The 26,922-nt window shown below is 44.7% G+C and overlaps 1 protein-coding gene across 1 annotated transcript; it reads right to left on the bottom strand.

Moving 5' to 3' along the window:
- Positions 1 to 8,836: 8,836 nt before the first annotated feature.
- On the bottom strand, positions 8,837 to 14,804 carry dchs2 (dachsous cadherin-related 2). Its single transcript, XM_068321095.1, has 7 exons — positions 14,795 to 14,804; positions 14,373 to 14,584; positions 14,132 to 14,283; positions 13,864 to 13,994; positions 13,484 to 13,770; positions 13,114 to 13,255; positions 8,837 to 12,331 (listed from the first exon to the last, which is right to left on the bottom strand). Exons 1-7 carry the CDS (start codon positions 14,802 to 14,804, stop codon positions 9,738 to 9,740), a joined length of 3,528 nt encoding a protein of 1,175 aa, XP_068177196.1. The 3' UTR covers positions 8,837 to 9,737.
- Between the last annotated feature and the right edge of the window lie 12,118 nt (positions 14,805 to 26,922).

Raw genomic sequence — 26,922 nt, forward strand, 5'->3', positions numbered from 1 at the left:
TGTACTTATCTCTCACGGGGGGTGCCTGATTAAATATTCTGCTAATATTTGCTCGACTTATCTTTGCTGATTGAATTATGGCGATGGCCCAATGTGGGAGTCACGACATTCCAACCAAAACATCTTCCGAGGTTTGACTCGTACAGCCAGAGGATCCTCTACGTATATATGCAGCATCAGATTCAGGGTGCGTAAATGAAAATATATTTATTCTAATCAATTCCATGCATGACGTCGGGGTTTTAAGGCTGCTTTTAAGACTGAAATCTTAAGCAAGAAGTGACAAACTTGTTTAGTGTCAAAATGTTGAAACTGCTTTGTTTTTGCTGCCCCCCCCCCCCTGCCAAAGACATATACGATTACCAATAAGAAACATTCAAAGCAAATCTCAACTTTAGGACTTTTTTTTGCTTGTGGTGCAAAACCAAAATCATATACAGTAGTTCCAAGCATAAATGGCCAAATGGTGATGACGGCCGCTGGTCTGAAACGTTAGCACGTTTGATGACTCGGACCTTTGTACCTTTGAGCATGAGATTAAATCTTTAATTTATGTTAAAAAAAATAAAATAATGGAAAACAGAATAAAGGTTTTCACTGTGGATACAGTAATAGTCAGCATTACACCCAGACTCAGGCTGGTGTAGAGTATATGTGACTGTCTTGTTCACTAGCATGACCAGCACCCTGAACGCATCATTATAACAGACTCAAGATGTGAAACATCAGGGTTGGGGTGCCTCATGTTTACAACACAGCTTCAACACGAGGCTTAAGACGCTCGTTTCCTTCTTTACGGTTAATGAGAAGCTTAAAACCGCTTTAAATCTCTGCGTTAAACCCTCCGCTGACAGATATTTGGCTTTCTCTCTCTATCATTATAGAGTAAATGTTGATTCCATAATGTAACGGCTGTAGAATAATGATACTATCAGTGTTTAGATTGGTTCCCCGTAAACTTTTTACTATGTTATCTGCCACTGGGCACAAATGAAGGCTGACTTGGATTTCATGTTTCCACCGTGGATTAAATGGATGAATAAATGCATGCTTCTGTCCTGTGTTGCTGCTGCTCTGAAGAAAAAGGAAAAGCAATCGGATCCACTGTGAAAACACAGACTGGGGTGGAGGTGGGTGAGGGAAGCTATCTGTTTACACTTTTTAGTAGAGAACTAGTCTGGGGACAGTTAGCTTAGCTTAGCATAAAGAGTGGAAGCAGGGGGGAAATTGCGAGCTTGCTTTTTCCTTAAAAATGATCATAATAATAATTTTTTTTTAAATGTCTCAATGCCTGAAAATTTATCACGACAATGAGAAGGACGTCAGGAAATGATAGCAGGTATCCAAAATTATGAGTAGCGTAACTTTTGAGGATTACAGTATGGTATTTGCGCAATTTAAAAAAAAGTACTCTCATGCAAAAATAACCCCAAAAGTATTTTTCTTTACCATCATAAGTAGTTATGACGGTATACAAAGAAATGACCTAAAATGTGTGATTTTTAAAAATAGATCCTGCTTGTTTCTGTACTTTCTATCCAGCTTCTCCAAACTAAACCTTTTTTTAAATTTTATTTTTTTTTACATGTATTTAAATCCATCAGGAAACACAACACACAATGTAAACTGCTTTAAATGGACACATGCTTTATGCTTCTACCCTCTGCAGATTACCCTCAAAGTGGAGGAACAAATGAGCTCCACATGGGACGGTGTAGTGTGTACCACTTTTCCTCAGCCTGAGAAGCCCCCCCCCCCCCCCCAATCCCTCGACCTCAATGCGCACACACACTCACACACACACACTGATCTTTTCTGTGCCTTGCATCTGTGTCTACGGTCCTAATTGTTTAATTCCCTCCCTTTCAAATATCCTTGTGCAGTCCAGGCACTAATAGGCCCATCAAGAACCCCCCCAGGGCCTCTGATAAATTGACAGAGATTTCCCCGGTCAGTGCATGAACTCATGCTACTTATCACCTGTGTTTATTCCACATGGTTTTCATAGCTTGATTGTGTATATGAGTGTGTGTGTGTGTGTGTGTGTGTGTGTGTGTGTGTGTGTGTGTGTGTGTGTGTGTGTGTGTGTAGCGGTTGGTGGAGGGGTTCCAGAAACTTTATGGGTCTGAGGATTTTTATTTTTTTTAAGGGGTTGGTTTGTTTTAGTCTGTCTGCGCTTAAATCACGCTGGCTGTTGACGTCGAACCAATAGGAAATCCCTTTGTTTATATGTTGTTTTTTTTTAACCCCGTGCTGAACATCAGCTCTTTGTCGAGTGGGGGCAAACACCACCAACACTGACTCTTTGCCATTTCCTACCCACTCTGTTTAAAGTTTACACGACACACACTTGCTGGACTCGCGGTGAAGAAAAGGTTGGAAAAACTTGACCCTCAGGTTGTTTGATCCCCTCCATCCTCCCTGATGACCCCCCACCACCACCACCCGTAGACAGAAATGGACGGACTTCTTTGGGACTAGAAACATAGGAGGGCTGTCAATGCCACCTCATCTACTCCCCCCCCCCCCGTGTCAGACGTAGCTGTTTGAACCTGAGGTTGAGGCATAAATCTCCACCTTGGGCCAGCCTTGACATTCTGTTCCCAGATGGTGCCTCCCCTGCTGTGGACCCTGCCCCAGAGGGGGCATGGCATCTCAGCCAGACCCATCCATCACAGGAGAACCTGGCCCCTTATGCTGGGAGCGGAGGCCCCAGTGAGGAGCACCTGCCCTCGTATTTTCTCCCTTGTGGCTAAAACAACCCCCCCCCCCTCACACACACACACACACACACACACACACACAACCGCACTTCCTCCCCCACTGCTTTCCTAAGGGGCTAGAGGTCATTCAAGGGTGTGACACAACTTCGTACGTCCAGAGACACTCTTAAGTCGACTCACACGTCTGCAACTCTATTAGGCTTCATATTACCAACAGGTGAAAGGTCGATATGTTAATGTTAGCAGAAGGCCACACAAGGTAGACACACAAACACCGACATAATCTGATCCAGAGACGATCTAATTGTTTTGCGAGGAGTGAAAACTATAAAAATGACGCTTTAAAGAAAGTATCAAACGTTGGCAAAAAAGTCAACTTTTCAGAACGCGAAAAAAGGGAAAGGAACAAAGATGAATCTTCAAGAGAAGAAAGCTGGGTCTTTTATACAAAAGAGGATTTTACTCCTCCTGTTTTTGCTCCATCTGTTTTATATATTGTGGTTAAAAAACATCACTGATTTGATTGGACCCAAATGTGATGCTTGAGGCTCCTTCATCCAAAGCCTGTATGAGCCTCCCTCTGCTGCCCTCCACCAACAAAGCTCCGTTACCCTCGCCCCACTGGTCTCCTTCAAGGGGTGTGTGTGTGTGTGTGTTCAAGCATATCATGAATTTTGAGGAAATATTTACCAAAAAGCTTTCATCTAAGTATGAAACCACTCGCAGGATGAAACAGAGGCCCTGAAAGGTTTTTTTTTTTTTAAGTTTAAAGATGCAAACTGGGGGGAAAAAAACAAACAAACAAACAAACAAATTGTGAACCGTTTAACTCAGAATTACAGAATATTTTACTAATTGTTAAGCTGTCATGATTCAGTGGTATTGAGCAATGCGTGCCGTTTTTCAAAAACCACTGTGATGTATTTTATTTTGGAATGAAACTCAAACGTTGCTGAAAATATAGAAGAATGAGCTTCAGTAAAAATCTGGAAAGAATCTTTCGAGCAACAGCTCACGCTGCGGTTCGACTCCTCGTTCCAGGTTCTGCTCAGGTATTGCACGTCATGTCCGTGTTCGATTCCATTTGGACCAAGTACAGCACATATACGTATATCAAGACATACAGTATATAATGTCCTACATACTTATTAAACATTGAAATATAGCTGATGTTCCACATGGGTCTGATAAAGATAATCTGTGAGTCATTCTTCATGTACATTGTGATTATTCTGGTTTATTTCCCCTCTAATTTTTGTTAAATTGAGAATCGCAAATCCTGAAATCGTGATGTTAACATTGATTTCTGCTCTTTTTTTTTTTTTTTTTTAAAAAGCATCCCCTTTTGTTTCTGTAAAAAAAAAAAAAAGAAAGAAAGAAAGAAAGAAAGAAAAAAGCAGTGAACGAGACAGAAAACAGAAAACATTTGGGTCGTTTCCAGCTTGCAAATGAAGCAAAACACATGTTCTCAGTGTGACAGTGTTTACACAATCTTTCAGTGACACAGTCTAAATTAACTTACAGATTTATGGGACAGAATCAAGACTCTACACATATGTTGATTGTCTGGAGTCAAAGGATCCAGTGGTAATTTATTATCCCAAAAGATGATGATTTATGTTTTTGCCCAAACCCCGCTGACAGACTGTAAACGACTTACGTTCTCCTCGGATCTGAATTCAGCGAATGTTTCATTGGTGCGGACGTTACTCGCCTGCAACCACTTACTCTACACCAAGAACAAACGAAACCTGAACTCTGTTGATATTTTAGGAATAAAAAGTTGATGATCTCATTAAAGTTTGCATCGGATTTAACCGGCAAACATTGTGGAGCGGTGTCTGCGTTGCCAAATATTCATTGTCGACTTATAAATATCAGAGAGAGACAAAATATCTGCTGATCCAATTTCTAATCTAAATCATTACTTCCACCAAAGAGATCATGTTTGTGTCTCTTTCCATCTGTCAGCAAGATCACCTAAACAGTTATCTCTGCAAGGTGGGATGTGATCCGTCTGGATCGGGATTCTTTTGCATTATGGGATTGGGTCAGTTACAAAATTCTTGCTTCTAACTGAATGGCAAGAAAACATGATGACATCCCCATAAGATCTAGCACACATTTAAGTCTAATCCAGATCCAATGACTATTCCAGATTTAGCGATCCAGAGTGTTTACATTGAAAAGTGCTCATGGCGGAGGTTTGTGGTCTCTGAGTGCTCTATAGTAGTCTCTGATGGGTTTATGATTTCTACAGGTGATAAAGAGTTCAAATATTTCCCTTCATTTTTAAGTTCCTCTTTAACACAGGTGAAAAAAAATGTCAGGATTATTTTTAGGATGTAAAGTTCACATTTCAGCGGTTAGACGTTCTGATGTTTAAAGTTAATATTAAAACAATTTTTCACTCAAAAGTTAAACCAACAAATGACAAGAGCAGTTCTTCTCAGTTCCCTCCAAGGGCTTCTTTATTAAATAGTTCGTAAAAGAAAGAGAGAAATGAGTCGACCAGACCGCAGACCTCATGAAGCAGCTTGAGGCTACCACAGCTGCTAGTAGCTACGCTTCAATATCACCGTTTCACAAACTGTATTGACAAGGAGAAGAAGGAAAAAAACACATGTGGATCTGCTGCAGTTGCTGCGGGCTGGAAGTGTAAATGTTAAATCAGTGGATTACTACTTAGACTTTATTAAATATTTGAGTTTACAGGCAATTATCAGAAAAAAATCAACTGTTGCTTCAGCCGTTTCAATGCGAAACTAATTCTGTTTAGTGCTATTAAGAAACATTCAGCATCCTACCAGGCAAAAATAAGATGGTGCACATGGTAAACTATTATGTGTTAAAGCCATTAACATGATAGTATCTTCATTACCAGCATGTTAGCTTGCTGACATTGAGAATTTAGCTCATACCATGTCTGGGAATCTCCATCCATCCATCCATCCATCCATCCATCCATCCATCCATCCATCCATCCATCCATCCAAGATTGTGTTCCTGCCTGGATTATTAATCCCTGCTTTATGGTGCTTGATGTTTTTTGATGCTTGGAACCAGAAACGGGTTAAAGGGCTCTTTGGGCCTGCAGTGCATTATTGAATTTAAATATTAAAGGTCAAATCAGATTGTCCTGTGTGGAAATCCTTTGAGGCTTTGATTGGAGGCAGAGTGAAAAACAAAATGCAGCAGAATACAACTCAGACCGCATGTTTTTATTTTTGATTTTTTTAAGGAACTGTGAAGAATATGACATAGAGAGCCGGTCACTTACGCTCCGATGGAGGTTACGCTGTTTCCATTTTCCTGTCCAGTCCAGTCTGTAATCGGTACCATCTTTCGTGTAAGAGGACTTCAGAAGCGTTCCTGGATTCTCCTGTCGTATCTTTACTCACAACAGGTGGAATCTGTAACGAATAACTCCTGCTACAAATCAACAGTACATGCAAAAGGTTTTTTGTTTTTTTGTGCTGTTACCGATGAAAAACTGTAAAACATCACCAGACCTCTGGTACCAAACATGTTGTAATGAGGATAAATCAGCTAAATTAATTTAATTAGGGTTTTAAAACTGCATGTATATGCGTGATAACACGTAGCGCCACTGAAACATTCTCCAAAAATCATCTCCTGGTCTGTTCAATCATGTTTTTTTGCCAAGAGAATAATATAGCAATCCATCAAAGCTGTTAGCAGCAGGTATGAAAGCAGCTTCACAACTATTTGTTATAAAACCTCAAACTGCATTTCCCGCTCCACGACCATTTCTCCGCCAAGTTAATGTAACCTAAATTCCTCCAGTGCATCATGCAGCCTCAAGTCCCCCCGTGATATAAACCAGAAACCACAATGCAGAACATGCACAGGGGCCAGTACTTATCTTTATAGAATGCAAATAGAGATACATCTCAAATCAAAGCCAGGATGAGAACACATCTGGCTTTGATTCGCCCCCATGCCTCCTCTTCTAACCATCAGAGACAACTATCAGAGCATCTTCTCCTCTTGTTCTGCTGGGAAGCGGGACTCAAGGGCAAATGTTATGAGGTGACCCCTGACCAGATTTGACAAGTGATGATCTAGACTGCTTATCATTACGTAGATTGGACGTCTTTATTGGTCTTAAGTTGTCGTGAATTTGCTCTGTATCATTTGCTCATAGAGCACTAATATTCTCTGGAATCAGTGCTTGAGTAGAACTCAGTGGATCAGATGCAAAAGCTACAGAATCACTATTTGTTTACTGGTTTGTAGTAATTAATTTTTAGCCGGGTTGGGGGGCATTTACCTCTACTTTATGACTGTGGTTCCTGCTTTATTTCCTAAATTTGAAGCAGGATTCTGTTCCAAGTCTCTGAATTTCAGCCCTCATTTCCAGTTTGTGCAGTAATTTGATGACGCATGCTGACGCAGTTCTGCAGGTTGTTCTAAATGAATAAAGACACCTCAACTTCACCAAAAAAAAAAAGAGAAAAAGAAAAAGATTTGTTAAATGTGTAAAAAAAGAACTCTGTGGCTGTGGCTCTTGATTTCAAAGAGTGGATTTCTTTGGAAAAATGAACATTTCTTTGCAATATATAAGACATAACAGTAATGGAATTCCTTTTTAATGAGCATCAATGTTCCTAAAGTTTGGTCTTCACTGCCAAAACTAGTATGGTGCTAAGTTGTGTTTATATCCCCACCAAGGCTAAATGGTCTTGTTTTACTCAATCAGACCTTATATGATAATAATAATGAGATCTCCACGTGTTGAAAAGCTGATTCCCCAAACAACATTTCAGTAGTTTTTGTGTGACCCTGTCAACCAAACAACCAACCAACCAACCAACCAACCAGAGACGCAGCTCTTATTTGTCCAAGAACTCCCTTTCAGTTTAATCCATGTTGGCAATTAAAGTAATTTTCAATATGTCTTATTTTGTAAACTATAAAGTAGTCGTTATTCATAAGACATTATTTTAAACCATTCAATCCACGGAACTGCTGAGGAATTTAATTTTGACTTCCTGACCTTCCAGCAAATTTATTTTTCTGACTGACAGGCAGGATTTGATAAAGTTGGTGGAGTGGCGCTCTCCTCCGGTCATGGGGACTGTTGAGCTACTGAGGTACAGAAGCTTGTTTGGTCAAATCACCTGATACAGCGAGAGACTTGTTCCATCACCGTGATTGTGAGGCCAAGAACCTGCTGAAATCACAAATACAGAGGAGCTCAGACTCTGTCGTAGCCCACGGAGGTGCAGATGAGAGACTAGATTAAGTCAATAAATAATTTTCCACCTATCATTGACTACATGCAGAACACACTTGGCTGGTAAAACTCAGGGTTTAATTGTTTATTATCTCTTGTGGAAATATCTGATAAAGGCTCCTCAGCTTCCTCGACTCATATGTTGCTTGAGGCCAGCACATTTTAAATTAAAAGCAGACCAAGTGAAGCTATGTTGAATCACATAGTGGTTCTTAACATTTCCATGTGAAGATTAATCGTGAGATGCTCAGAGCATAATTACAAGCCCATAAAATGGTCATTTTAATTTTAGAGAAAGTTGTCTTTTTTTTTTTTAACTGAAAGTAAAATTATGCCTCCAAGTCATTTAAATTTTTTGTTTTCATTCGGATGCTTGCTGAAAAACTACCTTAGTGTTATTTTATGAGGACACAAATTAGAAATTAATACCAAAATCATAACAATGAACCCAAATGCATATGAAAATTAGTAAACATATGCCCTGGAAATTAATCTAAGACTTCAACTCCAAGTCCAACAATGCAATGTTGCAAATAGCAAAAAATACAAATTGCACCAACTGGTTGCTTCATTCCTGGTATGCATATCCAAATTGTTTAAGAATGAAAGTACAGAAATTAAAAAAAGATCAGTTTTCTGCTAGTAATAACAGAATAATAGCAGTAGTTAACTTTTTCCACTGAAATGTAAAAACTAAAAGATTATAAACATTATTGGAATAACAGGAGGCAAAAATACATCACAATAAAAGTAAAACAACATTTAAATTCTGAACCCAAGAAAATGCAGAGGAAACTCTATTTATTGGGAACTTCTTTGCAAATGTTTCAGTAGTGAAGCTCAACATGCGGTTGCTACACAAAATGCTTGCCATTGACAGGGTGTCCTAAAGGCTGTAGTTAACAAGCACAAAAACAATTAATTATAAACAGATGAGTTCATTTTTGTTCATGAAAAAAAAAACTGGCAATGGTTTAGGAAGATCCTCCATCGTGGTGATGATCCCTGACAAAGGATTAGACAGAACAGGCTTCCATTTCCTGAATATCACCAAAATTAGTACCCATAAAAAGATCCCTCTGATGTCTGAATAAGCCTCGACTCTCAGCCAGCTTTAAAGACCTAACCAATAATACTGATATTGTTCAGAGGATTCCCTTTACGTTTTTTTTTTGGTCACGGTTTATTAAAGACGAGTGAAGGAACAATGGGTTCATTTCCAAACAATCTCTTTACGGTTCCAGGACAAAGACTAACTAATGTCACCTTTAGTTTTTCATGTTAAATGACCTTCAACAACATTCCACTGAGAAGTTGAGAACATCTGCGATGATAAAGTGTTTCATATATCAAATTATATACGTATAAAACTGTTTACAACGTGACATTTAATTATCAATTGCTGACAAAGGAACATAACACAAGACCGAGTCTTGGCATCTGCAGCTATTAGTTTTATTATAGTAGACCATTATGAAATCAACCCCAATCAAAGTTGTTAAAAACGTCATTATGGTTAAAAGTCACCTTCTTTGGCTCCTTTTAGATGAAGCTCATGCTGGTCCCCTTAAGAGCAGAACAAAACTAAGAACAACACAGTTGTAGCTCTTAATAATGTTCCTATAGTGATATTTAAGAGTTAGGAAGTCAAAAGTAAACTCCCCATTGCCACTTCAAGTCTTTTTAACTCCTACCGTTAGACGGTGACTGGACGATGGAACTGAATGTGACAGATAAACTTGTCCTAAGTCTGCCTACACTTGTATTTCTGAGTCCAGCAGACTTGCAGTAAGGGGACCTGAGTCAAGCCTGATGCCCCCAATACCAGTTTCAGAGACAACTGGTGAGGCACTAGGCGTCCTAATAGTAAGAGAAGACAGTGATGGGGAGAAACTGGGTGTCATAGCTGATGGGGTGAGTCCTGTGTTCCTCGATAAGGGGGAATATGCATGTTTGCGGTGAGAGGACTTTCTCCTCAGGCTTGGGATATGCCCCGGCTTTCGTGGACGGACAGTTCTGATGCCAGGCTGAGCCACGCCCGTTATGAGAGGTGGTGGGTACAAGAGGCAGCCTGCTTCAGTTGCCAAGTCCTCACGGCCGCCTTGAAGTTCCTCGTCAGGGAGCATCCCGATATCGGTGAAAACGGAGGCCAGAGTCTGGTAGCTTGGCTCCCAATCCAAAATGTTGTCCCAGCAGTAGCTGCCCTTCAGTTGCTCATCCAGACACGCCAATGAAGAGAGAGAATCCGAACAGGCCTGGGATTCTAAGAGGGGAGCGTACCCATTTGTCCTCATGCCCTCCTCAAAATCCCTCACCCGAAGTATTGCAGGAAGTAGTTCCTCACCTCCTCCTTCTTCTTTGAAGTGGTAGAGGCTTTCTGTGCTGGCCATTCCAGAGGCCAAACATTTAGTGACAAGATGCTCTAGCCCTAAATCTATAGAATGGCAGGATAAGTTGTCCCCGGATAAAACAGATTGTGGGATTTCTGTGGTCTGAGTACCATACACAGATTCATCCCTTTCACAGGGGCACCCATTAATCCACTTTATCTCCTGGTCCTCTGCAGTCTCACCTTCTGCTGATCCACGACCGCTTGAGTCTGATGTATTGTATGAGTCTCTTTTGCTAATCAAGATGTTAGGCCGTGACATCTCCTGCAAAGAGATCGCACTTTGAATCTGGTCATCTGGTCTGTGAATCGATCCTGTACCATCACTAGAGTTTGCTGCCAGGGCTGCAGCCTTTTTGATGGAAACCTCTTTAATCTTGTACCTGAGAACCAAGCTAACAAAAACGAGCAGGACAAGGAGGAACATGATTAGCGAGACACTCAAACTGAGCATGTACGGATCAATGGTTATCCCAACGAGTGCGTCTGCTGAGCTGGAGATGTTGATGTATACAAGGCAGTTGGTCATCTTGGAGGCCAATTTGGGACTACCCGCAGACACCACCAGCTTCACCACGTTCTCACTGGCACGTCTGCCTCTTGTGCGATATACATGATCTGACACAAAAATATTCCCAGTGGTTTTATTTATTGAGAAAAAGGGTGATGAATTCAGAAGCGAGTACTCCACCAGCCCATCAATCCCTCCATCCTGGTCCATCGCCATCACATAACCAACCGTGTCTCCAAGCTTGGCGGTTTCTGGCAGGAGGAAGTAGTACCGCTTTTGGGTAAAGATGGGGCTGAACTCATCCACCCCTTTAATGGTAACCTGCAATCTCACTGTAGCTGTTTTGCCTCCTTTGTCTCTGGCCTCAACTATAAAGCAATACTCACTTTCACGTTCATAGTCAAAGGTCTGCCTTGAGTGAATGTCGCCTGTAAGAGGATCGATGGCAAACGCCTCCTTCTTATCAGGGCTACCCCTGCCGTAATCCATAAAACAGGAGGCCAAAATTGAGTAAGTGAGTTTGCCGTAGGGGCCCAAGTCATTGTCAACAGCGTGGACAGAACAGGTGTGGGTGAATGCTGGGAGGTTCTCCAGCACAGAGCAATTCAAAGTAGGGAACATGAAGTACGGAGTGTTGTCATTTTCGTCCAAAACTCTGATGAAGACCACTGTAAAAGCCACTTTACGTACTTCAGGTGATTCACCGCCATCGGATGCTCGGATAGTTAGGGTATACTTTGCGTCTACCTCATAATCAAGTGAGTGGTTGACCACAAGAAGGCCAGACAGAGGGTCAAGCTTGTGATGACCTTTGCTGTTCCCTGAGATAATGTCATACCTCAACAGACCATTGACTCCCAGGTCAGGATCCTGAGCAGTGACCTGCACCAGGCTGGTCCCTACTTGGCAGCTTTCTCTCACCTGTGCATGGTATTCCGTGCTGGAGAATACGGGGGCATTGTCATTGCAATCTGTCACAGTCACCATGACGACAGTCGAGCTGTTCAATGGAGGCGTTCCTCGATCAGACACGCTCACTGTTAGCGCGTAGCTCTCTGTGGTCTCACGGTCTAATGGGTTACACAGAACAAGTTTCCCAACATTTCTCATCTGATTCTCAACCGGAACCATTTTCACTTCCAGACAGAATCGCTTTTCCTCGTTTCCTTTGATTATTGCATAGTCCAAATGTGTGTTTTCAGGGCTCCAGTCCTGATCTTCTGCAGACAGCGTCAGTAAGATGATATCTGTAGGTGTGTCTTCTGGAACGGTGAGTGTATAGATGTCTTGATGGAACAAAGGCTCATGGTCGTTGGTGTCCAGAATCAGAACATCTACTGAGGTGACCGTAGACTGGACAGGATTGCCTTCATCTCGGGCCTCGACCAAAAGATGGACCACGTTGCTATTTGTGATGGACTTCAAGGGCTTGTTGGTGAAAAGAGACCCTAAAAGGCAAAATAAAAGTAGTCTCAGTACTGTAAAACTATGAAAGTCAAAAGATTTTACAGATGGTTTAACAATTATGCAGATTCTTCCAAGACCTGTTTCTCTTTAGAATAACCAGAAAACATGTCTGTTTGTATCCCAATATAAGGAGATTTAAATCAAATTGTCCTTGTCATTAGAGAGACTCCAACGGAGAGTATCCTGTGTGACTTTTCTGTAATGAATTCCATCTGCAGACTGTAAGATCAAATTTGGATCATCTTGGATGGCAATTAAATGTTTTTCCATCCAAATTTTGATTCCACTTCACTGCCTCACCGATTCAACATGATGAAGTTATTAATACTTTGCTCTGAAGAAGTGCCCTTCATTGTTTCTGAGACAAATGGGCATGGAAAACCACAAAAAGTGACATAATGAATTTTTTGGATTCAATTTGGAGAGTTTTACTCAGCAATGATACAAATTTGACTTTCCATTACTGCTTCTCGCCACAAAACAAGACGAATGTGTTTGTTCGATATTGCAATCCGGATTTCAAACACGATCACAGCCCATAAATCACACTGTGTTGGAAAAGATTGGCCAAAACTAAGGAAAAGTGGTTTCCTGTCAGCTCTAGGATTTATTTTCTTTCTTGTGCTGATTTTAGAGAGGGTGATAGAAGAGTAAGCATGGCTCCTCTGAACAACTGTGTCCCAGAGACGTCTAGTTGCATCCAAATCAAAGACAAACAAGCAAACACTGCTTCAGGTGTCCTCTCCACCAGGTAAACTCTCACCGTTGTCCGGCAGGATATAGAATCCTTGTAAAGGAGAGGAGAGCAGTCTGTACACAATCTTTCCGTTGAGTCCAGAGTCTCTGTCAGTCGCAGACACTGACAAAACTAATGTGTCTGCTGAAACCAGTTCTGACAGCTCCACCTTGAAGACGACAAATGGGAAGTTTCATCAGAACAAAAGCTTTACTATGGGTTAACAAACATTTATAGATGTTTCTAACTGGTGACAAGTATATAAAAGTAACTTTACTGATTTAACTAAATCTAATCTATTCTTAGACTTCTTAGTAAATTGTCCCTTTACTAAGACAATGAAAACATCATTTCGGTGATGGTTTGCCGACCTTTTTGCCTTCTCCATCACCTGTACCTGGTAAGAGAGCTTTGTGAAGACCGGAGCATTGTCATTGACATCAAGCACTTGAACTTTGACCTCTCCTGTGGTCTCGTGGATGAAGTCAGACGCCGAGACTATCAGCGTGTATTCTGTCTGCTCCTCATAGTCCAGGGCTCGAGTCAGGGTGACCACACCGGTGTATCGGTCAATAGCGAAAGGAAAATTGGTGCTGCTGTTGTCTGAGAAGCTGTAGGTGATGGCAGAGTTCAGGTCCACATCGTTGGCAGTGATCTGAGTGACCATGTAACCCGCGGGCAGATCTAAGGTCAAACAGATTGTGTTAAAATAGACAGAAAACACAGGCTGTGTCTGCATCCTAATTGTTGAAAGCAGCAGGTAGGAGTCGTTCGTACTCTCTGCTATAACTACAGGCTCCATGGGAGGGATGGTTGGGCCGTTGTCGTTGACGTCCACCACCAGGACTCTGACGGCGGCTGTGCTGCTGAGCGGAGGGTTCCCTCTGTCTACCGCTTGAAGAATCAACCTGAATTCACAGGCAACAACTAACTAATGATCGCATGCTGGTATACAGTAAGTTATTGTTACGATACTTTTGACACAAATTAATTCTAAAGATGTTATTCTTAACAGAAGTGAAAAAAAAAACCCTCAAAAGCTTACTTGTAGGTGGGGGTGATTTCTCGATCCAGTAAGACATTGGTCGCCAGAATCCCCCGAACAGAGTCTAAAATGAATGCTTCATTAAGATTACCGGATAATATGGAGTACTCAATCTGTCCGTTCATCCCGCTGTCAGCATCAGACGCAAACACCTGCAAAATAAATATGCATTTATTATGATTATTATTAATGAGATCCCTGATGGGAATTTGTCAGGTCAGCGTGTTCAGACAGTGTCTACCTGCATGATGTAGGTGCTGTGTGGCTGCCCCTCCCAGACAGCTGTTCTGTAGCTGCTGCGTTCAAACACTGGTGGACTGTCGTTGGTGTCCAACAAGGTGATGGAGACCCTGCAGTGACACGTCTGCAGCCCGTTGTCAGCGAGCACCACCAGCTGGATCCGAGGGCTCACCTCAAAGTCCAGAGAGTTGTCTTTCTGCACACGGATCTCACCTGGATGACAAGGTAAAAAAAAAAGGAAGGTATACACCCCCCAGAAAGTATGCAACTGGCATCGGAGAATAAGGGTAAGAAAAGTTGAGTTTTAAACTTTTTTAGAAGTTTTTGGGGTAAATCCATAAAAATTGAAGGCTAATCCTAACCCATGAACAAAACCAGATCAACCTGACAAACAAGTGAGTTTGAAGAGCGATACAGAAATACATTGGCGCATGTTAAAACTCGAAAATGGATGCCGAATGTCAATTTCTGCCATTAATATATTGATGACATCATGCATGCCATTCCTGCACGTAAAACAGGAATACCATCTGCCAATGATAAACAGGGATGGATGGACAAAGGAATGCTTCTCTTGCCAAATGTAATGTTTCATACCAGTGTGACGATTGATGGAGAAAATGTGATTCTCGTTGCCGCTGAATATGTTGTATGTGATCCTTTGTCTGCTGATGGTTTGGTCGCTGGCCTCCACTTTTGCAATCCAAGTGCCTTAGCGAAGAAAATGCAAAAGATTGATGAGGGTTTTTCACGTGTTTCTGTCAAAAACTGAAGCAAAAACGGTTGGTGTGACGTACCGGCTCTGCTGTTCTCTTTCACCGTAACGTTGTACACTTTGTTTGTGAACTGTAGTCCTTCGTGTTCTCCCTTCAGATGGATGAACAACAAGCAGGTGGAGGTTAAAGCGGGTCTTCCTCGGTCCGAAACCACAACCTGCAACCTCCTCCCAGAGAAACCCGCCCTCACTCGTCTTCTCAGTGAAACGTCTCCCGTTCCGCCGTTGATGTCAAACAGATTTTCCTCGTCCGATAAGGTAAACTCTACAGTCCCATTCTCACCCTGGTCACCGTCTGTCGCAGTCACCGTGGTAACTATCTGGTTTGGCAGAGTCCTCATGGAGACCCATGCATTGATGGGGTTCTGATCGCAGACTGGAACGTTGTCGTTCACGTCCAGCACCTGGATGGTCACCGACGCCGCGGAGCTCAGCGGTCCTTGACTGCAGCCGTCGGTCGCCACGGCTTTGAGGGTGTACTGAGCTCTGCTCTCCCTGTCCAGAGACCTGGTGGTGTGGATCACGCCCGTCACAACATCCACCGAGAAGGCCCCCTGGCTGCTGTCCTCTGTCAGAGAGTAGGCCACCTCCCCGTTGGAGCCGTCGTCCGGATCGAAGGCGCTGACGTGCAAAACTTCAGCTCCCGCAGGTAAACCCTCGCTGATGGAGGCGAAGTAGCTCTTACGGGGGAAGGATGGGATGTTATCATTCTGGTCCAGGATCACCAGCTGGAGCTGAGTGGTGGAGCTGAGCGGGGCGGGGCCGTAGTCACGAGCCTGCAGGGTGAGCGTGTAATTCTGCCTTTCTTCACGATCAAGGACCTGTGTGGTGCTGATCACACCTGAGTGGCTGTTAATGGTGAAGCGACCCCGGTAGTCGTCACCTAAGGACGGCAAAGGATAACTATTAACTCTTATCTTACATACATAAAATGCATACATACGACTTTCAATAGAAACATTCTGACAGCTTGATTGGGTTCCTCACCCAATATGGAGTAATGTATAGTTCCATTTTCCCCATGGTCTGGATCAGAGGCCTGAGCGGTGTGAACCACCCCAGGAGGAAGGTTTTCTGGGAGGCTGATCTGGAAGGATGACTGCATGAACTCTGGAGGGTTGTCATTGTAGTCCAGCACAGAGCACAGCACTGTGGTCGTACCCGACAGGGGCCGGGGGCCGCTGTCCCGACCCTGAACTGCAGAGAGGGATCGTCGATAGGTCACATACAGAAACCTTAAAATATGAGGATTCGCATTACATACGCTAACATCTAAAATTAAATAATTCATAATGAATGAAGACAAGGAACAGTAAAGCATTGAGAAATAACAACCGAAGTAGCTCACATGTTGGTAGAATGGCTAAATAAGAAGTACAACTATGAGTAATCAGTTTAAAATATAAATACATAAGTTCCTCAGATGGGTTCTTGTTCATAAACTGAAAAAAATAAACATGACAAACATGAGGATATTGGGAAACTGCACAATAAGCCAATCTTTTAAATTCTAATAGCAGTGCAGACCACAAGAAGTAAAATAAAATTCCAGCCTTCAAAGTACGTTGTTAAAGCATAATGCGATTTTAATACGTGCTGAAAGATAACTATATTTATTTTCAAATTCATGTGCGACCAGATAAAACTGTTGCCACATATTTTGGAAATTCCTAATGAGCCCAAAATGATTTCGGTACCAACTTGAAAAGATGTCGTTTGGATTTTTGTTATCGTATTGAATTGATCATCAATCAGCTGACAGTTCAAATATTATTATAGAACATCTGCAAGCAGTTTATCACAAAAACGCTGCGGAGACTTTTCACTGTAATTGCCTATGCCGGCGATAAAGGGAAAGAAAACACATCTTCAGAAGCAGTTCGACATCAGGACCTCAGCTCTGTGAACGTCTGCAGCAATTTAGTATTTTATGACCCCCCCCTGAGTAGGAAATTCTGCGCCCGTGACGATTTTTGGCAATGCAGGAACATCATATAAATGATAACGGCGAGCGTCAGCAGTGTTTCCTACCTCTGAGGGTGAAGCTTTGCTGCTGCTCTCTGTCCAGGTAGGAGGTGGTGGTGATCAAACCGGTGTACGGGTTGATGCTGAAGAGCTCGTATCCGGGGCCAGGTAGTAGACTGTACCACACCACGGCATTCTCCTCTGAGGAGAAAAATACAATTACAACTGAAACCTTTCTTTTTTTTATAAATACTATTGAGGTTTGGATTCCTTTTAAAGACAAAACTAATGTTGAGGAGCTCAGCCTGAGCCCAAGAAAGTAAGAACAACTCAGGTAAATAATATTTCTAACTAGACAAACACATATAATTTTTTAAAAAAATATTGTAACTAGATATTTTCCTCCAGTGTTCATTTTCTCCACCAACAGTGAAAAAAATGTTTTTATTTTTTCCATTAGTCGGAGTTTAGTGCCTCATCAGATGGGTTTATGTGAGTTCTACCAGTTTACACCGAGCATCTGATGCTAAATTGAAAACAGAATCTGCTTTGTGTGTCACCTTTAAAACTTGACGGGGGAGCGAATAGCTAAATCTCCGAGCCCCCGCGGCTCTGCTGCTTTCAGGTCTGGTGGTTTCCCAATTGGCAGCCGCGCATAAACCAACAGAAAAAGTTAGCTTTGGAATTACTCTCCAACTGTGGAGGTTAAGCAGGAGTTTCATACCGTGGACAAACGCAGCAAAAAAAGGTTGGTTTGAATTCTCTCTGTCTGTGCTGGACGGCGACATGGATGTAATGTTCAATGACATGAAATCATGTGGGAGAAGGGAATTCTAGTGCAGCTTGGTTTAAATGCATCAAGAAGGTTTAAAAGCGTTTGAAAACAGGTTTTTTTTATAACCGTTGCTCCAGAGCGTGACTCCAAACGCCTCTTTGACTAACACACGATTTTTATATGGTTGTATTTTTGACATGTAAAGGTTTAATCAAACATTCGGTGTGGTTTTTAAGTTGGTTTGATTCTATTTGCATCCATTCCTTTTCATGGTTAATGTTAACATTTTGCAAAGTTCATCAGTTTTCAGCTGAAAAAGTGTGAAAAGTACATAAATAAATACACAAATACGCTGTAAATCTGATGTAGTGACACAAATCTCTCTCTCAAGTAATAAAACTGGTACGTTTACATTTGCAAAAAACTTGGTTAGCTGGAATACAGAAACCAACACAGGCGCAAAACAATGTTCATCTTTGGAGAGTACTTATGGAGGTGGGGGTGGGGGGCAAACACCAATGATAATCAAATAGGACTGGTGGGAGAGCGGGCCGAGCTGCCAGACACGTTGATTTGAGGAGACGGGTGAAAACACGGCGCCTATTGGCACAGATGGCTTAAATTATGGAAATCATCATGAGAGAGGACCTTTCAAACGTCCCAGAGGAGCCGTGTGCTTGCTGTTCTTGGACAATTCTCACCCCCAAGAATGTTCAGTTCACATAGAAACCCCTCCTGTACCGGTCCCTGCTGCCACATGGCCTCCACCTCCAGCGTTTAAAAGGACCCGTACAGTCAACACGGCCAGTTGGAGCGGGGCTTCAGGAGGCTCCGAGCGCAGCGTGTTAAAATAAACACGGCTGATGTGTAGATTTGTGAATAGATGAATGAGATTCGCTGAGATGCAGCACACGGAAAGGACGCATGGGTGGGTGGGTGGGTGGGTGGGGGGGGCAGGGGTTGGTTTCAATTAAACTGGTAATGGAGTGAAACAAAACAGCACACTGCAGAGTTGAAGTGTTGTTTCAACTTATTTTTACACACATTTTCATGGAAAAAAAGTGTTCTCGAGGCTGTTGAGCCTCAATGTCGAGATCTTGGGGACGCGTGTTAGTGCTGCCATCTAGGCACATCTGAGGAACACTGCCATGTCTAACCTTCACGGATAAAAACTGGAATCGGAATACGACCAAAAAATTTGGGGGTTTTTTTGCCTTAGAAGTCGAACAAAATTTGGAAGTTCGAACGCTAAACAAACGCCTTTTTTCTCGCCGCCAAGAGTGAGAAAAGGCCCACAGAAGAGAGGAACATCGATTATTTAAATGTACAATGCAGTCAGAATTACCCGAGTCCTGATCGGAGGCTGAGACTCTGATCACCGGTTCTCCGGGGTCTCTGTTCTCCATCACGCTGGCGTTGTAGATGGTCTGGTTGAACACGGGTGTCTGGTCGTTCACGTCCCCCACCTCCACCGTTAGGGTCTGAGTGGAGGAGAGCGGGGGCAGGCCGTGGTCCACGGCCCGGACCGTCAGGCGGTGGAACCGCTGGGTCTCGTAATCCAGGGGGGCCGAGAGAAACAGGAGGCCTGTAGAGGATGGAGGGACATGGATGTTTTACAATTAAAAGTTCCTGTTATAATAAAAATTAAAAAAAGTCAGCTATTAAATTGAGTTTAAAATAAAAATAAAAAATCCAACCTGTTTTCTCTCCCAAGCTGAAAAATCCGTCCTCGTTTCCGGCCGTGATGAGGTAGGAGACGACTCCGTTCTCACCAACATCTCCATCTATGGCCACGAAATGATGCAGCAGACTCCCCGACTCGGCGTCCTCCATCACCACCGCCGCGCCGACCGACACGAACACCGGCCGATTATCGTTCACGTCCAGCAGGAAGACCTGCGCCGTCACCGACGCCTGTTTTCGCTCGTCCGTCCTCTCTGCCCGGTCGGTGGCCGTGACGGTCAAGGCGAAGCTCGGGGTCGTCTCCCGGTCCAAAGGCGCCACCACGGTCAGGCTTCCTGTGCGAGGGTTGATCTGAAAGGGGAAACGTGATGAAGATGCGCTGACTTTCTGGTCGTAGGTCAGGGAGTAGTGGAGGGCGCTGTTGGGAAACGTTCCATCAGCATCTCTGGCATGAAACGCAAACGCCAGCGACCCAACGGCGGCGTCCTCCCACAGACCGAACATCACCAGTTTGTCGGGGAACCAGGGCGTGTGGTCGTTCACGTCCTCCACCATCACGCTGACCAGCACCGACACGTTGGCTCCAGGATGGACTCCTGCATCTTCAGCTTGGACTATAAGGACGTACTGCACGGCGGACTCGTAGTCCAGCGGCTGGTTGACGTAGATGTCACCGGAGGCGCCGTCGATGCCAAAGTGGACGCTCCCATCGCCCTCGGTGATGGAATACTGGAATCTGCCTTCCTCTGAAACGCTGGCGGAGCCGATAATGGTCGCCGGCTCGGTGTCCTCCTTCACGGAAAAACGCCTCATGATGTGCTGATCGGAGCGGCCGTACGTGGCGTCCAATCCATGAACCTGCACATGAATGACGGCGGTGTCCTCCAGAGGAGCAGCGCCGCCGTCCTTTGCCTTTATTTTCAGAGTGTAGGACGGTTCAGGGTCGTGGGTGAAAAGCTCCGTAGTTCGGACGTCTCCGCTTTCTCTGTCGATTTCAAAATGTCCAGAACCCTTCTCCCCTAAATGACCAAGCAGAAAAATAAAGATCGGCGACTCATCCATAAGAGGCACGTGTTGTAATAAAATCCGCAGAGCTGAACTCACCTGAGATCAACGAGAAGGAAACCATTCCGTTTTCTCCTGCGTCCGAATCTTTGGCAAACATGTTTGTCACCAATGAGCCTGCAGGCAGACCGGCCCATATCTGAAACGAATCCAAAATGAAGACACCTGGACCAAACCTCTTGTTGTCCCCCTTGTAGAAAAGGGGACAACCTTTATAACACAACTTAAAGGTGAATTCTAGACATACATACCTGAACGCTGAGCTCCTTGCTGGCAGGCAGGTGTGTAAACTGTGGAGCGTTGTCGTTGACGTCAGTGACCAGGATGTGGACGGTGGCGGTGGCGTTGAGACGGGGGTGACCCTGGTCTGTCACCATCACCTTCAGGCTGTGCTGGCTGTGCTGCTCCCGGTCCAACGCTACCCAGTTGATGATCTCACCTGTATTTGTGCAGAAAAAAGAGAAACAGGTGAGGAAGCAAAGCTGCAGCTGCAGTCAGTAATGTGATTTTTTAATTAATTTTTTTACCTGTTTTGGCGTTTATTCGGAAGAACTTCCCATCTGAGAGCAGGAGGAAGGACAGCTGGGCGTTTTTCCCAGAATCTTTATCCGTGGCCTTCACGGTTCCCACCAGGCCTTGAGGAGACGACCCCTCTGACACGGTGAAGTAGTAGACGTCGCTGCTGAACACCGGGGGATTGTCGTTGATGTCCAACACCTGCACCGTCACCGTGGCTACAGCCGTTACATTGGCCGGCGAGGCCCGGCCGGCTGTGGCGGACACCTGGAATCGAAAGACGGATTCCGTCTCGTAGTCCAAACTCTGCGAAAGATACAACCACCCGGTGTTTGGGTGAATCCGAAACGGGGCAGGAGAACACCCGGCGTCTGTCTTCAGGGAGTAGGTGATGCCCGAGTTCGTTTGGGTTCCCCGGCTCAGGTGCGCCCTCACCTGGATGATCCTGGAATCCTTCCTGAAACCCTCGCCTATCTCCACCTGGTAGACCAACGTCTCGAAGGCCAGGTTGTTCTCGGTTTGGTCCACATGGACCGTGAGGACCAGAGTAGAGCTTTGTGAAGGTTCTCCTTCATCTTTAGCCACGATCTCCAGGATCCACGTCTGCTGACGATCCAAACTCCGATTTAACGTAACCGTCCCGAGGTCGCGGTCGACCGCAAACATACCGTTTACGGTACTTTTTAGGTGATACCGAACCCTCCCATTTGCGCCGCTGTCGTAATCGTGTGCGTGAGCTATGTACAACACGGTGCCCGCAGGGGTGTTTTGGGATAACTTGATGGTGTCGCTGAGTCGGGGGAAAACGGGAACGTTGTCGTTGATGTCGGTGATGGCGACGTTGACCTGGGAGGTACTGTAAACTGGCGAGGTGTCGGTGAAGGATTGCAGAACCAGCAGGGCGTACGGCTGGGACTCGTGGTCCAGAGGTTTGACGCTGCTGATCAAGCCGGACTTGGGATGGACGGAGAACAAACCCTGAGGGTCTCCGGAGGAGATCCGGTAGGATACGGATTCCACAGAGTCAGCTGAATGGATGAGAAAACAGATGCTAGTCAGTATCTACAGTACAAGTCAGAAGATCCCATTAATCCTCTCCATGTGTTTGTAAATTTGGAACAACCCTCTGAAGCAAACAGGAAGCTTAGCGGCGCCCGACCCTGTCAAACAGACCCAGTTCTGCTCGTCGAAGAGTTAATCTTTTAATTTATTAGACAACCCTAAATGACTGTCTCGTGTGGCAACGCAACAAGTGTGAACTCCCAAGGGATAAGCCGGTGAGCCGGGGTGGGGGGGAAGCCTCCAAAGGGTTACGGTAGATCAGATATTACACACAATACAAGCTGCTAACTCCAGTTTGTTCTCATTTTTACCTGAAAACACACAGAATAAACCCTTAAAATCAAGTAAAACACTGATAAATATATATATATAGAATGAAATACAACTTAGTCCAGGAGTATATTTCTGACAGGACTATCTTTGACCTCTAAGGTGAATGAAACGTGTTGTGCGACACGTTGGAACTTTATCATCGCGTACGTGTTGCCAAAGAGGATTAAAGATTAAACTGCAGCTTTCTTCTTTACCGCCCGCCTCTTCATGTCTGGGAGGAGATTCCAGCACCACAAGTAATAAACTAGTCATTAAATTTTGTTTAATCTGAACAGCATTAATAAAACGCTAAATAATAATTAGAGTAAAAGCCGTTTATCCTCTTGACCCAAACTGCATTGGATGTGTTCTTTTATTTTTAGGTAAAATTGGAAGAATAAAGTAAATTTTTCTACACCCAGGTATCTGCAGCCAATCCCAACACAGGATTTAGGTCACCTGACTTGCAATTCAGGCTCAGGGAGAGGTGAGTGATTCAATTTACCACAGATGGGACTGGTTTGAAGCGTTTCGCCTCAGAGAAAAAAAAGAATTTGTTGTGGTCGCAATGTGACGATGTGGTCAGACATCAACTCACCTGTCGGGTTCACGGCCCCCACCGTCCCCACAGACGTCCCTGGCGGTGCATCCTCAGGCACCGCAAAGCTGTAGCGTGACCTCTGGAACATGGGCGGAGCCTGAGCGCTGCGTAAAACATTGATGGTGATCTCCGCCGGCCTGGTTGAGGTCAAACCGTCCCCGTCTTGGGCTGAGATCAGGAGCTTCACGCTGGCTGCACCCAGATGGGTCAGAGAGGAGGTCAGGAAGATCATTCCTGCAAGAGGGGTGGGGTGGGGGGGCAGATGGAAGTCTAGATTTTAACTTTTAACTCTAACACAGGGGAGTCAAACTCATTTTCACTGAGGGCCACAGGAGCATAATGGTTGTCTTAAAAGGGTCGGATGTAACTAATAAATGTAACTAAATGTAAGTCAATGTAATGTAAAATAAATGTAATTAATTAATTAACTAATGTTTATTCAAAAGAATAAAGAAAAATAACATCAAACACAAGTTAGGACATTAACTTTGTTTGAAACATTTTTGTCAGAAATGGGCTGAATTACTGCATTGTGGGAAATGTAGTTATTGGTCAAAGCACACTTCTGACATTTTTTTTTTTTTTAGACATTCTGACCTTTTATGCTCTAGGGGGCCACATAAAATGAAGTAGCGGGCCACATTTGGCCCCCGGGCCACGAGTGTGACATTTGTGATCATGTGGTCTAACAAATAATTTTGAAAGCAATGTCAAACAAACTCGGTACCACAGCGCAGCTCTTAGCACATGGATCTCATACTCCATGAGGATGCAAAGCTTTGGGCTTTGTGTACCCCCCCACCCCCCACCCCCCGCTGAGTGGTGACATGGACAATCATTTCACAGGGACTTACACAAAGTCAGTACAGTAGTTGTTTATCCCTGAACTCCGGGACCGCCGCCCACACAAGTCACTTATAGACTAGAGAGTGGATCCATGAGGCAAGCTGATGAAGCTCGGAGAGGCTAGGTGTTGTTTTTGGCCCTTCAGGCCACCGTACTTATGATGATATAGCTATAACAATGAACATACCTGTTTGTTTGTCCAGTGCGAACAGACTAGACACGTCACCAGGAAGGGCGTCATAGGTGACACGCCCGAACACTCCCGAGTCCCGGTCGGTGGCAACGACGTTGAGGATTTCCGTGCCGGGCTGCGTGTGGCTGCTGATGCTCACGGCGTATCGGTCGGGGTTGAACACCGGAGCGTTGTCATTTAGGTCCTCCACCTCTATGTGCACGCAGGTCTGGGCGCTCAGGCCCCCCTGACGTTTAGAAAGCGAAAAAAAAAAAAAGAGTCAAAGTTATCAGGAGGAAGGAGACAAATAAGGATGCAGGACATGGAGGGGGACCCAGTCTGCTCACCGGATCTTCAGCTTTGATTAGAACGTCAAAAAAAGTGTGTTCAGAGTCTCGATCGATATCCCCAGAGATGCACAGCGATCCCGTCTGGGGGTGAACTCTGAAGAGGGGGTGTGTGTCCTGCTGGTCAAAGCCATCGGTCAGAGAGTAGAGCAGGGTGCCGAACTCGGGGCTGTCTGCATCAGTGGCGATGACCTGAAGAAGAGGAAGAGGAGACGCCAGATAAAACAAGTCTGATCAGATTGAAAACTGTTGGACATCAGGACCCCACCCGGATGTGGATGATGTCTGGTGACTGACCAGGATTATTTACTGTATATTTACTCTGCCAGGGAAAGTCAACACAATAAAAGCATTAAAATAAAAAAATAAAAAAATCCCACCCCATCAAAGGGTGAAAAATATCACCGCATGGAAATACAGGCCTCAGATCCACATTTTACAGGCAGAGCCATAAAGATGACACCGTGTCATACTTGATGAACTTTGATCAGAGGAACATTAACAGAGAAGGTCTGATTGGCTTCCAGGAACAGCAGCGTTTATGAGCTCCCACTGGTCGCTAGATTTCACTGTACGAACCATTATGTACGTTTTAATGCAACTTCAATTAGGGATTTTAAAACTTCACTAGAGAAAATTCTATTCTAAAGAGATCTAACGTCAGATATGGTTCAAGTTGTGTCTGAATGAAGACCTCTAGTTGACATCTTTTGTATGGAGTTGGTACCAGGCGTCCCATCAGTCATATCTGTGTGTGTGTGTGTTTGTTGGGTATGTAGAAGAGGAACACTGGGGTCTTTGTGCAGAGACTGAAGGCCACGTTTGTCTTATGAGAAGCGCAAGACGTAGAACACTGAACTATGTTCATTTCCTGTCCTGTGAAACAAGGAATCCACTATTTAATATTTAATCATGTTTAATTTATTTAATAAATAATCAAAACTTTATCTGAGGGTTGCACAAAAAATTTAGAGGGGGTGACCTCTTAGGTTTTAAAGTAAAGAAGGTATCTTGGCGGCCCAAGAGTTTCGGGTCACGTCTGTCTTGTTTTCCAACCTACTTGTAAAAAGCAGCTTCCGATCTGGCTGTGCTCCGGTATGGACACGTTGTGCAGCTGCTGCTGGAACACCGGCTCGTTGTCGTTGACATCCTCCACCTGGAGCGTGACGGTCGCCGTGGACGACAACGCCGGATCCCCTCCGTCAACCGCCACCACCAGGAACCACACCCGCGTCAGCGTTTCTCTATCCAGAACTCCAGCGGTGGTGACCAGGCCCGAGTCGGGGTCGATCCTGATCAGGCCGTCCTGGTTGGACCTGATGGAGTATCTGATGATGGAGTTGACGCCCTCGTCTGCGTCTCGGGCCCTCATCCGGATGAGGGAACTTCCTGGAGGTGCGTCTTCAGCGATGCTGATCGAGTATTCGTCCTTTTCAAAAAGCGGACGGCAGTCGTTGGCGTCGATGACTCGCAGGAGGAAGACGGTCTCGCTGCTCAGCGGTGGGTTCCCAAAATCTGACGCTCGTACCTTCACCTCAAACAGATCCTTCTCCTCTCTGTCCAGCTCGGCACTGATGCACATGGCGTACAGGAAGTCATCTATCTGCTTCAAGGTGAATTTCCCATCACCTCCATCGAGGGTGACAGCGACCCTCCCCTCCTTAAAGTCGGGATCTGACACAGAAATCCGGGCGACATAGTCTCCGATCCCCGCCGCCTCTGACACCACCGCCTCTCCTGTCTCGCTGAGAAACATCACACTGATGGCAGGACTGTTGTCGTTGACGTTCAGCACCTTCACCCCCACAAAAGCGCTGCTGTACTCAGGCTGAACCCCGTTATCTCTCGCCCTGACGATCAACTCGTGGAACGGTTGAGTCTCGTAATCCAGCGGCTTGTTGAGGAACACCACCCCGCTGGTTTCGTTGATGGAGAAGAACTCGTTGGGATCGCTCTGACGCCGGATGATCTCGTAAAAGATCCTCCCGTTGTCGCCGAGGTCAAGGTCAGAGGCGTGAACTCGACACACTGGAGACATGGCCGGAGCGTCCTCGGGCAGGGAGGTGTGATATTCGCTCTGGCTGAACACGGGCGGGTTGTCGTTCTCATCCAGGACGTGGATGTTCACCCGGAGCGTCCCCGTCCGGGCTGGGACGCCGCCATCGAAGGCCTCGATGGTGAGGGAGTAGAAGTCCCACGTCTCCCTGTCTAGCTTGCTTACCAGGATGAGATCCAGACTCAGGTTGTTCTCGGATCCACTGCGATACTCCAGGTGGAACAAATCCCCCATCTCCCTCTCTGTGATCCGGTATCCCTGGGTACCAAGTTCACCCTCATCCTCATCTTTAGCACCTTCCAGCTCAAAGCGACTCCCCAGGGGGCTCAGCTCTGATATTTCCAGATCCACCTCCTCCGTGGGGAAGAGGGGTGAA

This window comes from Antennarius striatus, chromosome 8 (genome assembly GCF_040054535.1).
Source record: "Antennarius striatus isolate MH-2024 chromosome 8, ASM4005453v1, whole genome shotgun sequence".
NCBI lineage: Eukaryota > Metazoa > Chordata > Actinopteri > Lophiiformes > Antennariidae > Antennarius > Antennarius striatus.

Excerpts from the sequence above, each read along its gene's own strand:
- dchs2 (XM_068321095.1), bottom strand. Across the intron at positions 13,995-14,131 it reads GAAATCACCCCCACCTACAA|GTTGATTCTTCAAGCGGTAG; the intron begins GTAAGCTTTTGA and ends CTGTGAATTCAG. Across the intron at positions 13,771-13,863 it reads GCCTGTAGTTATAGCAGAGA|ATCTGCCCGCGGGTTACATG; the intron begins GTACGAACGACT and ends GTTTGACCTTAG.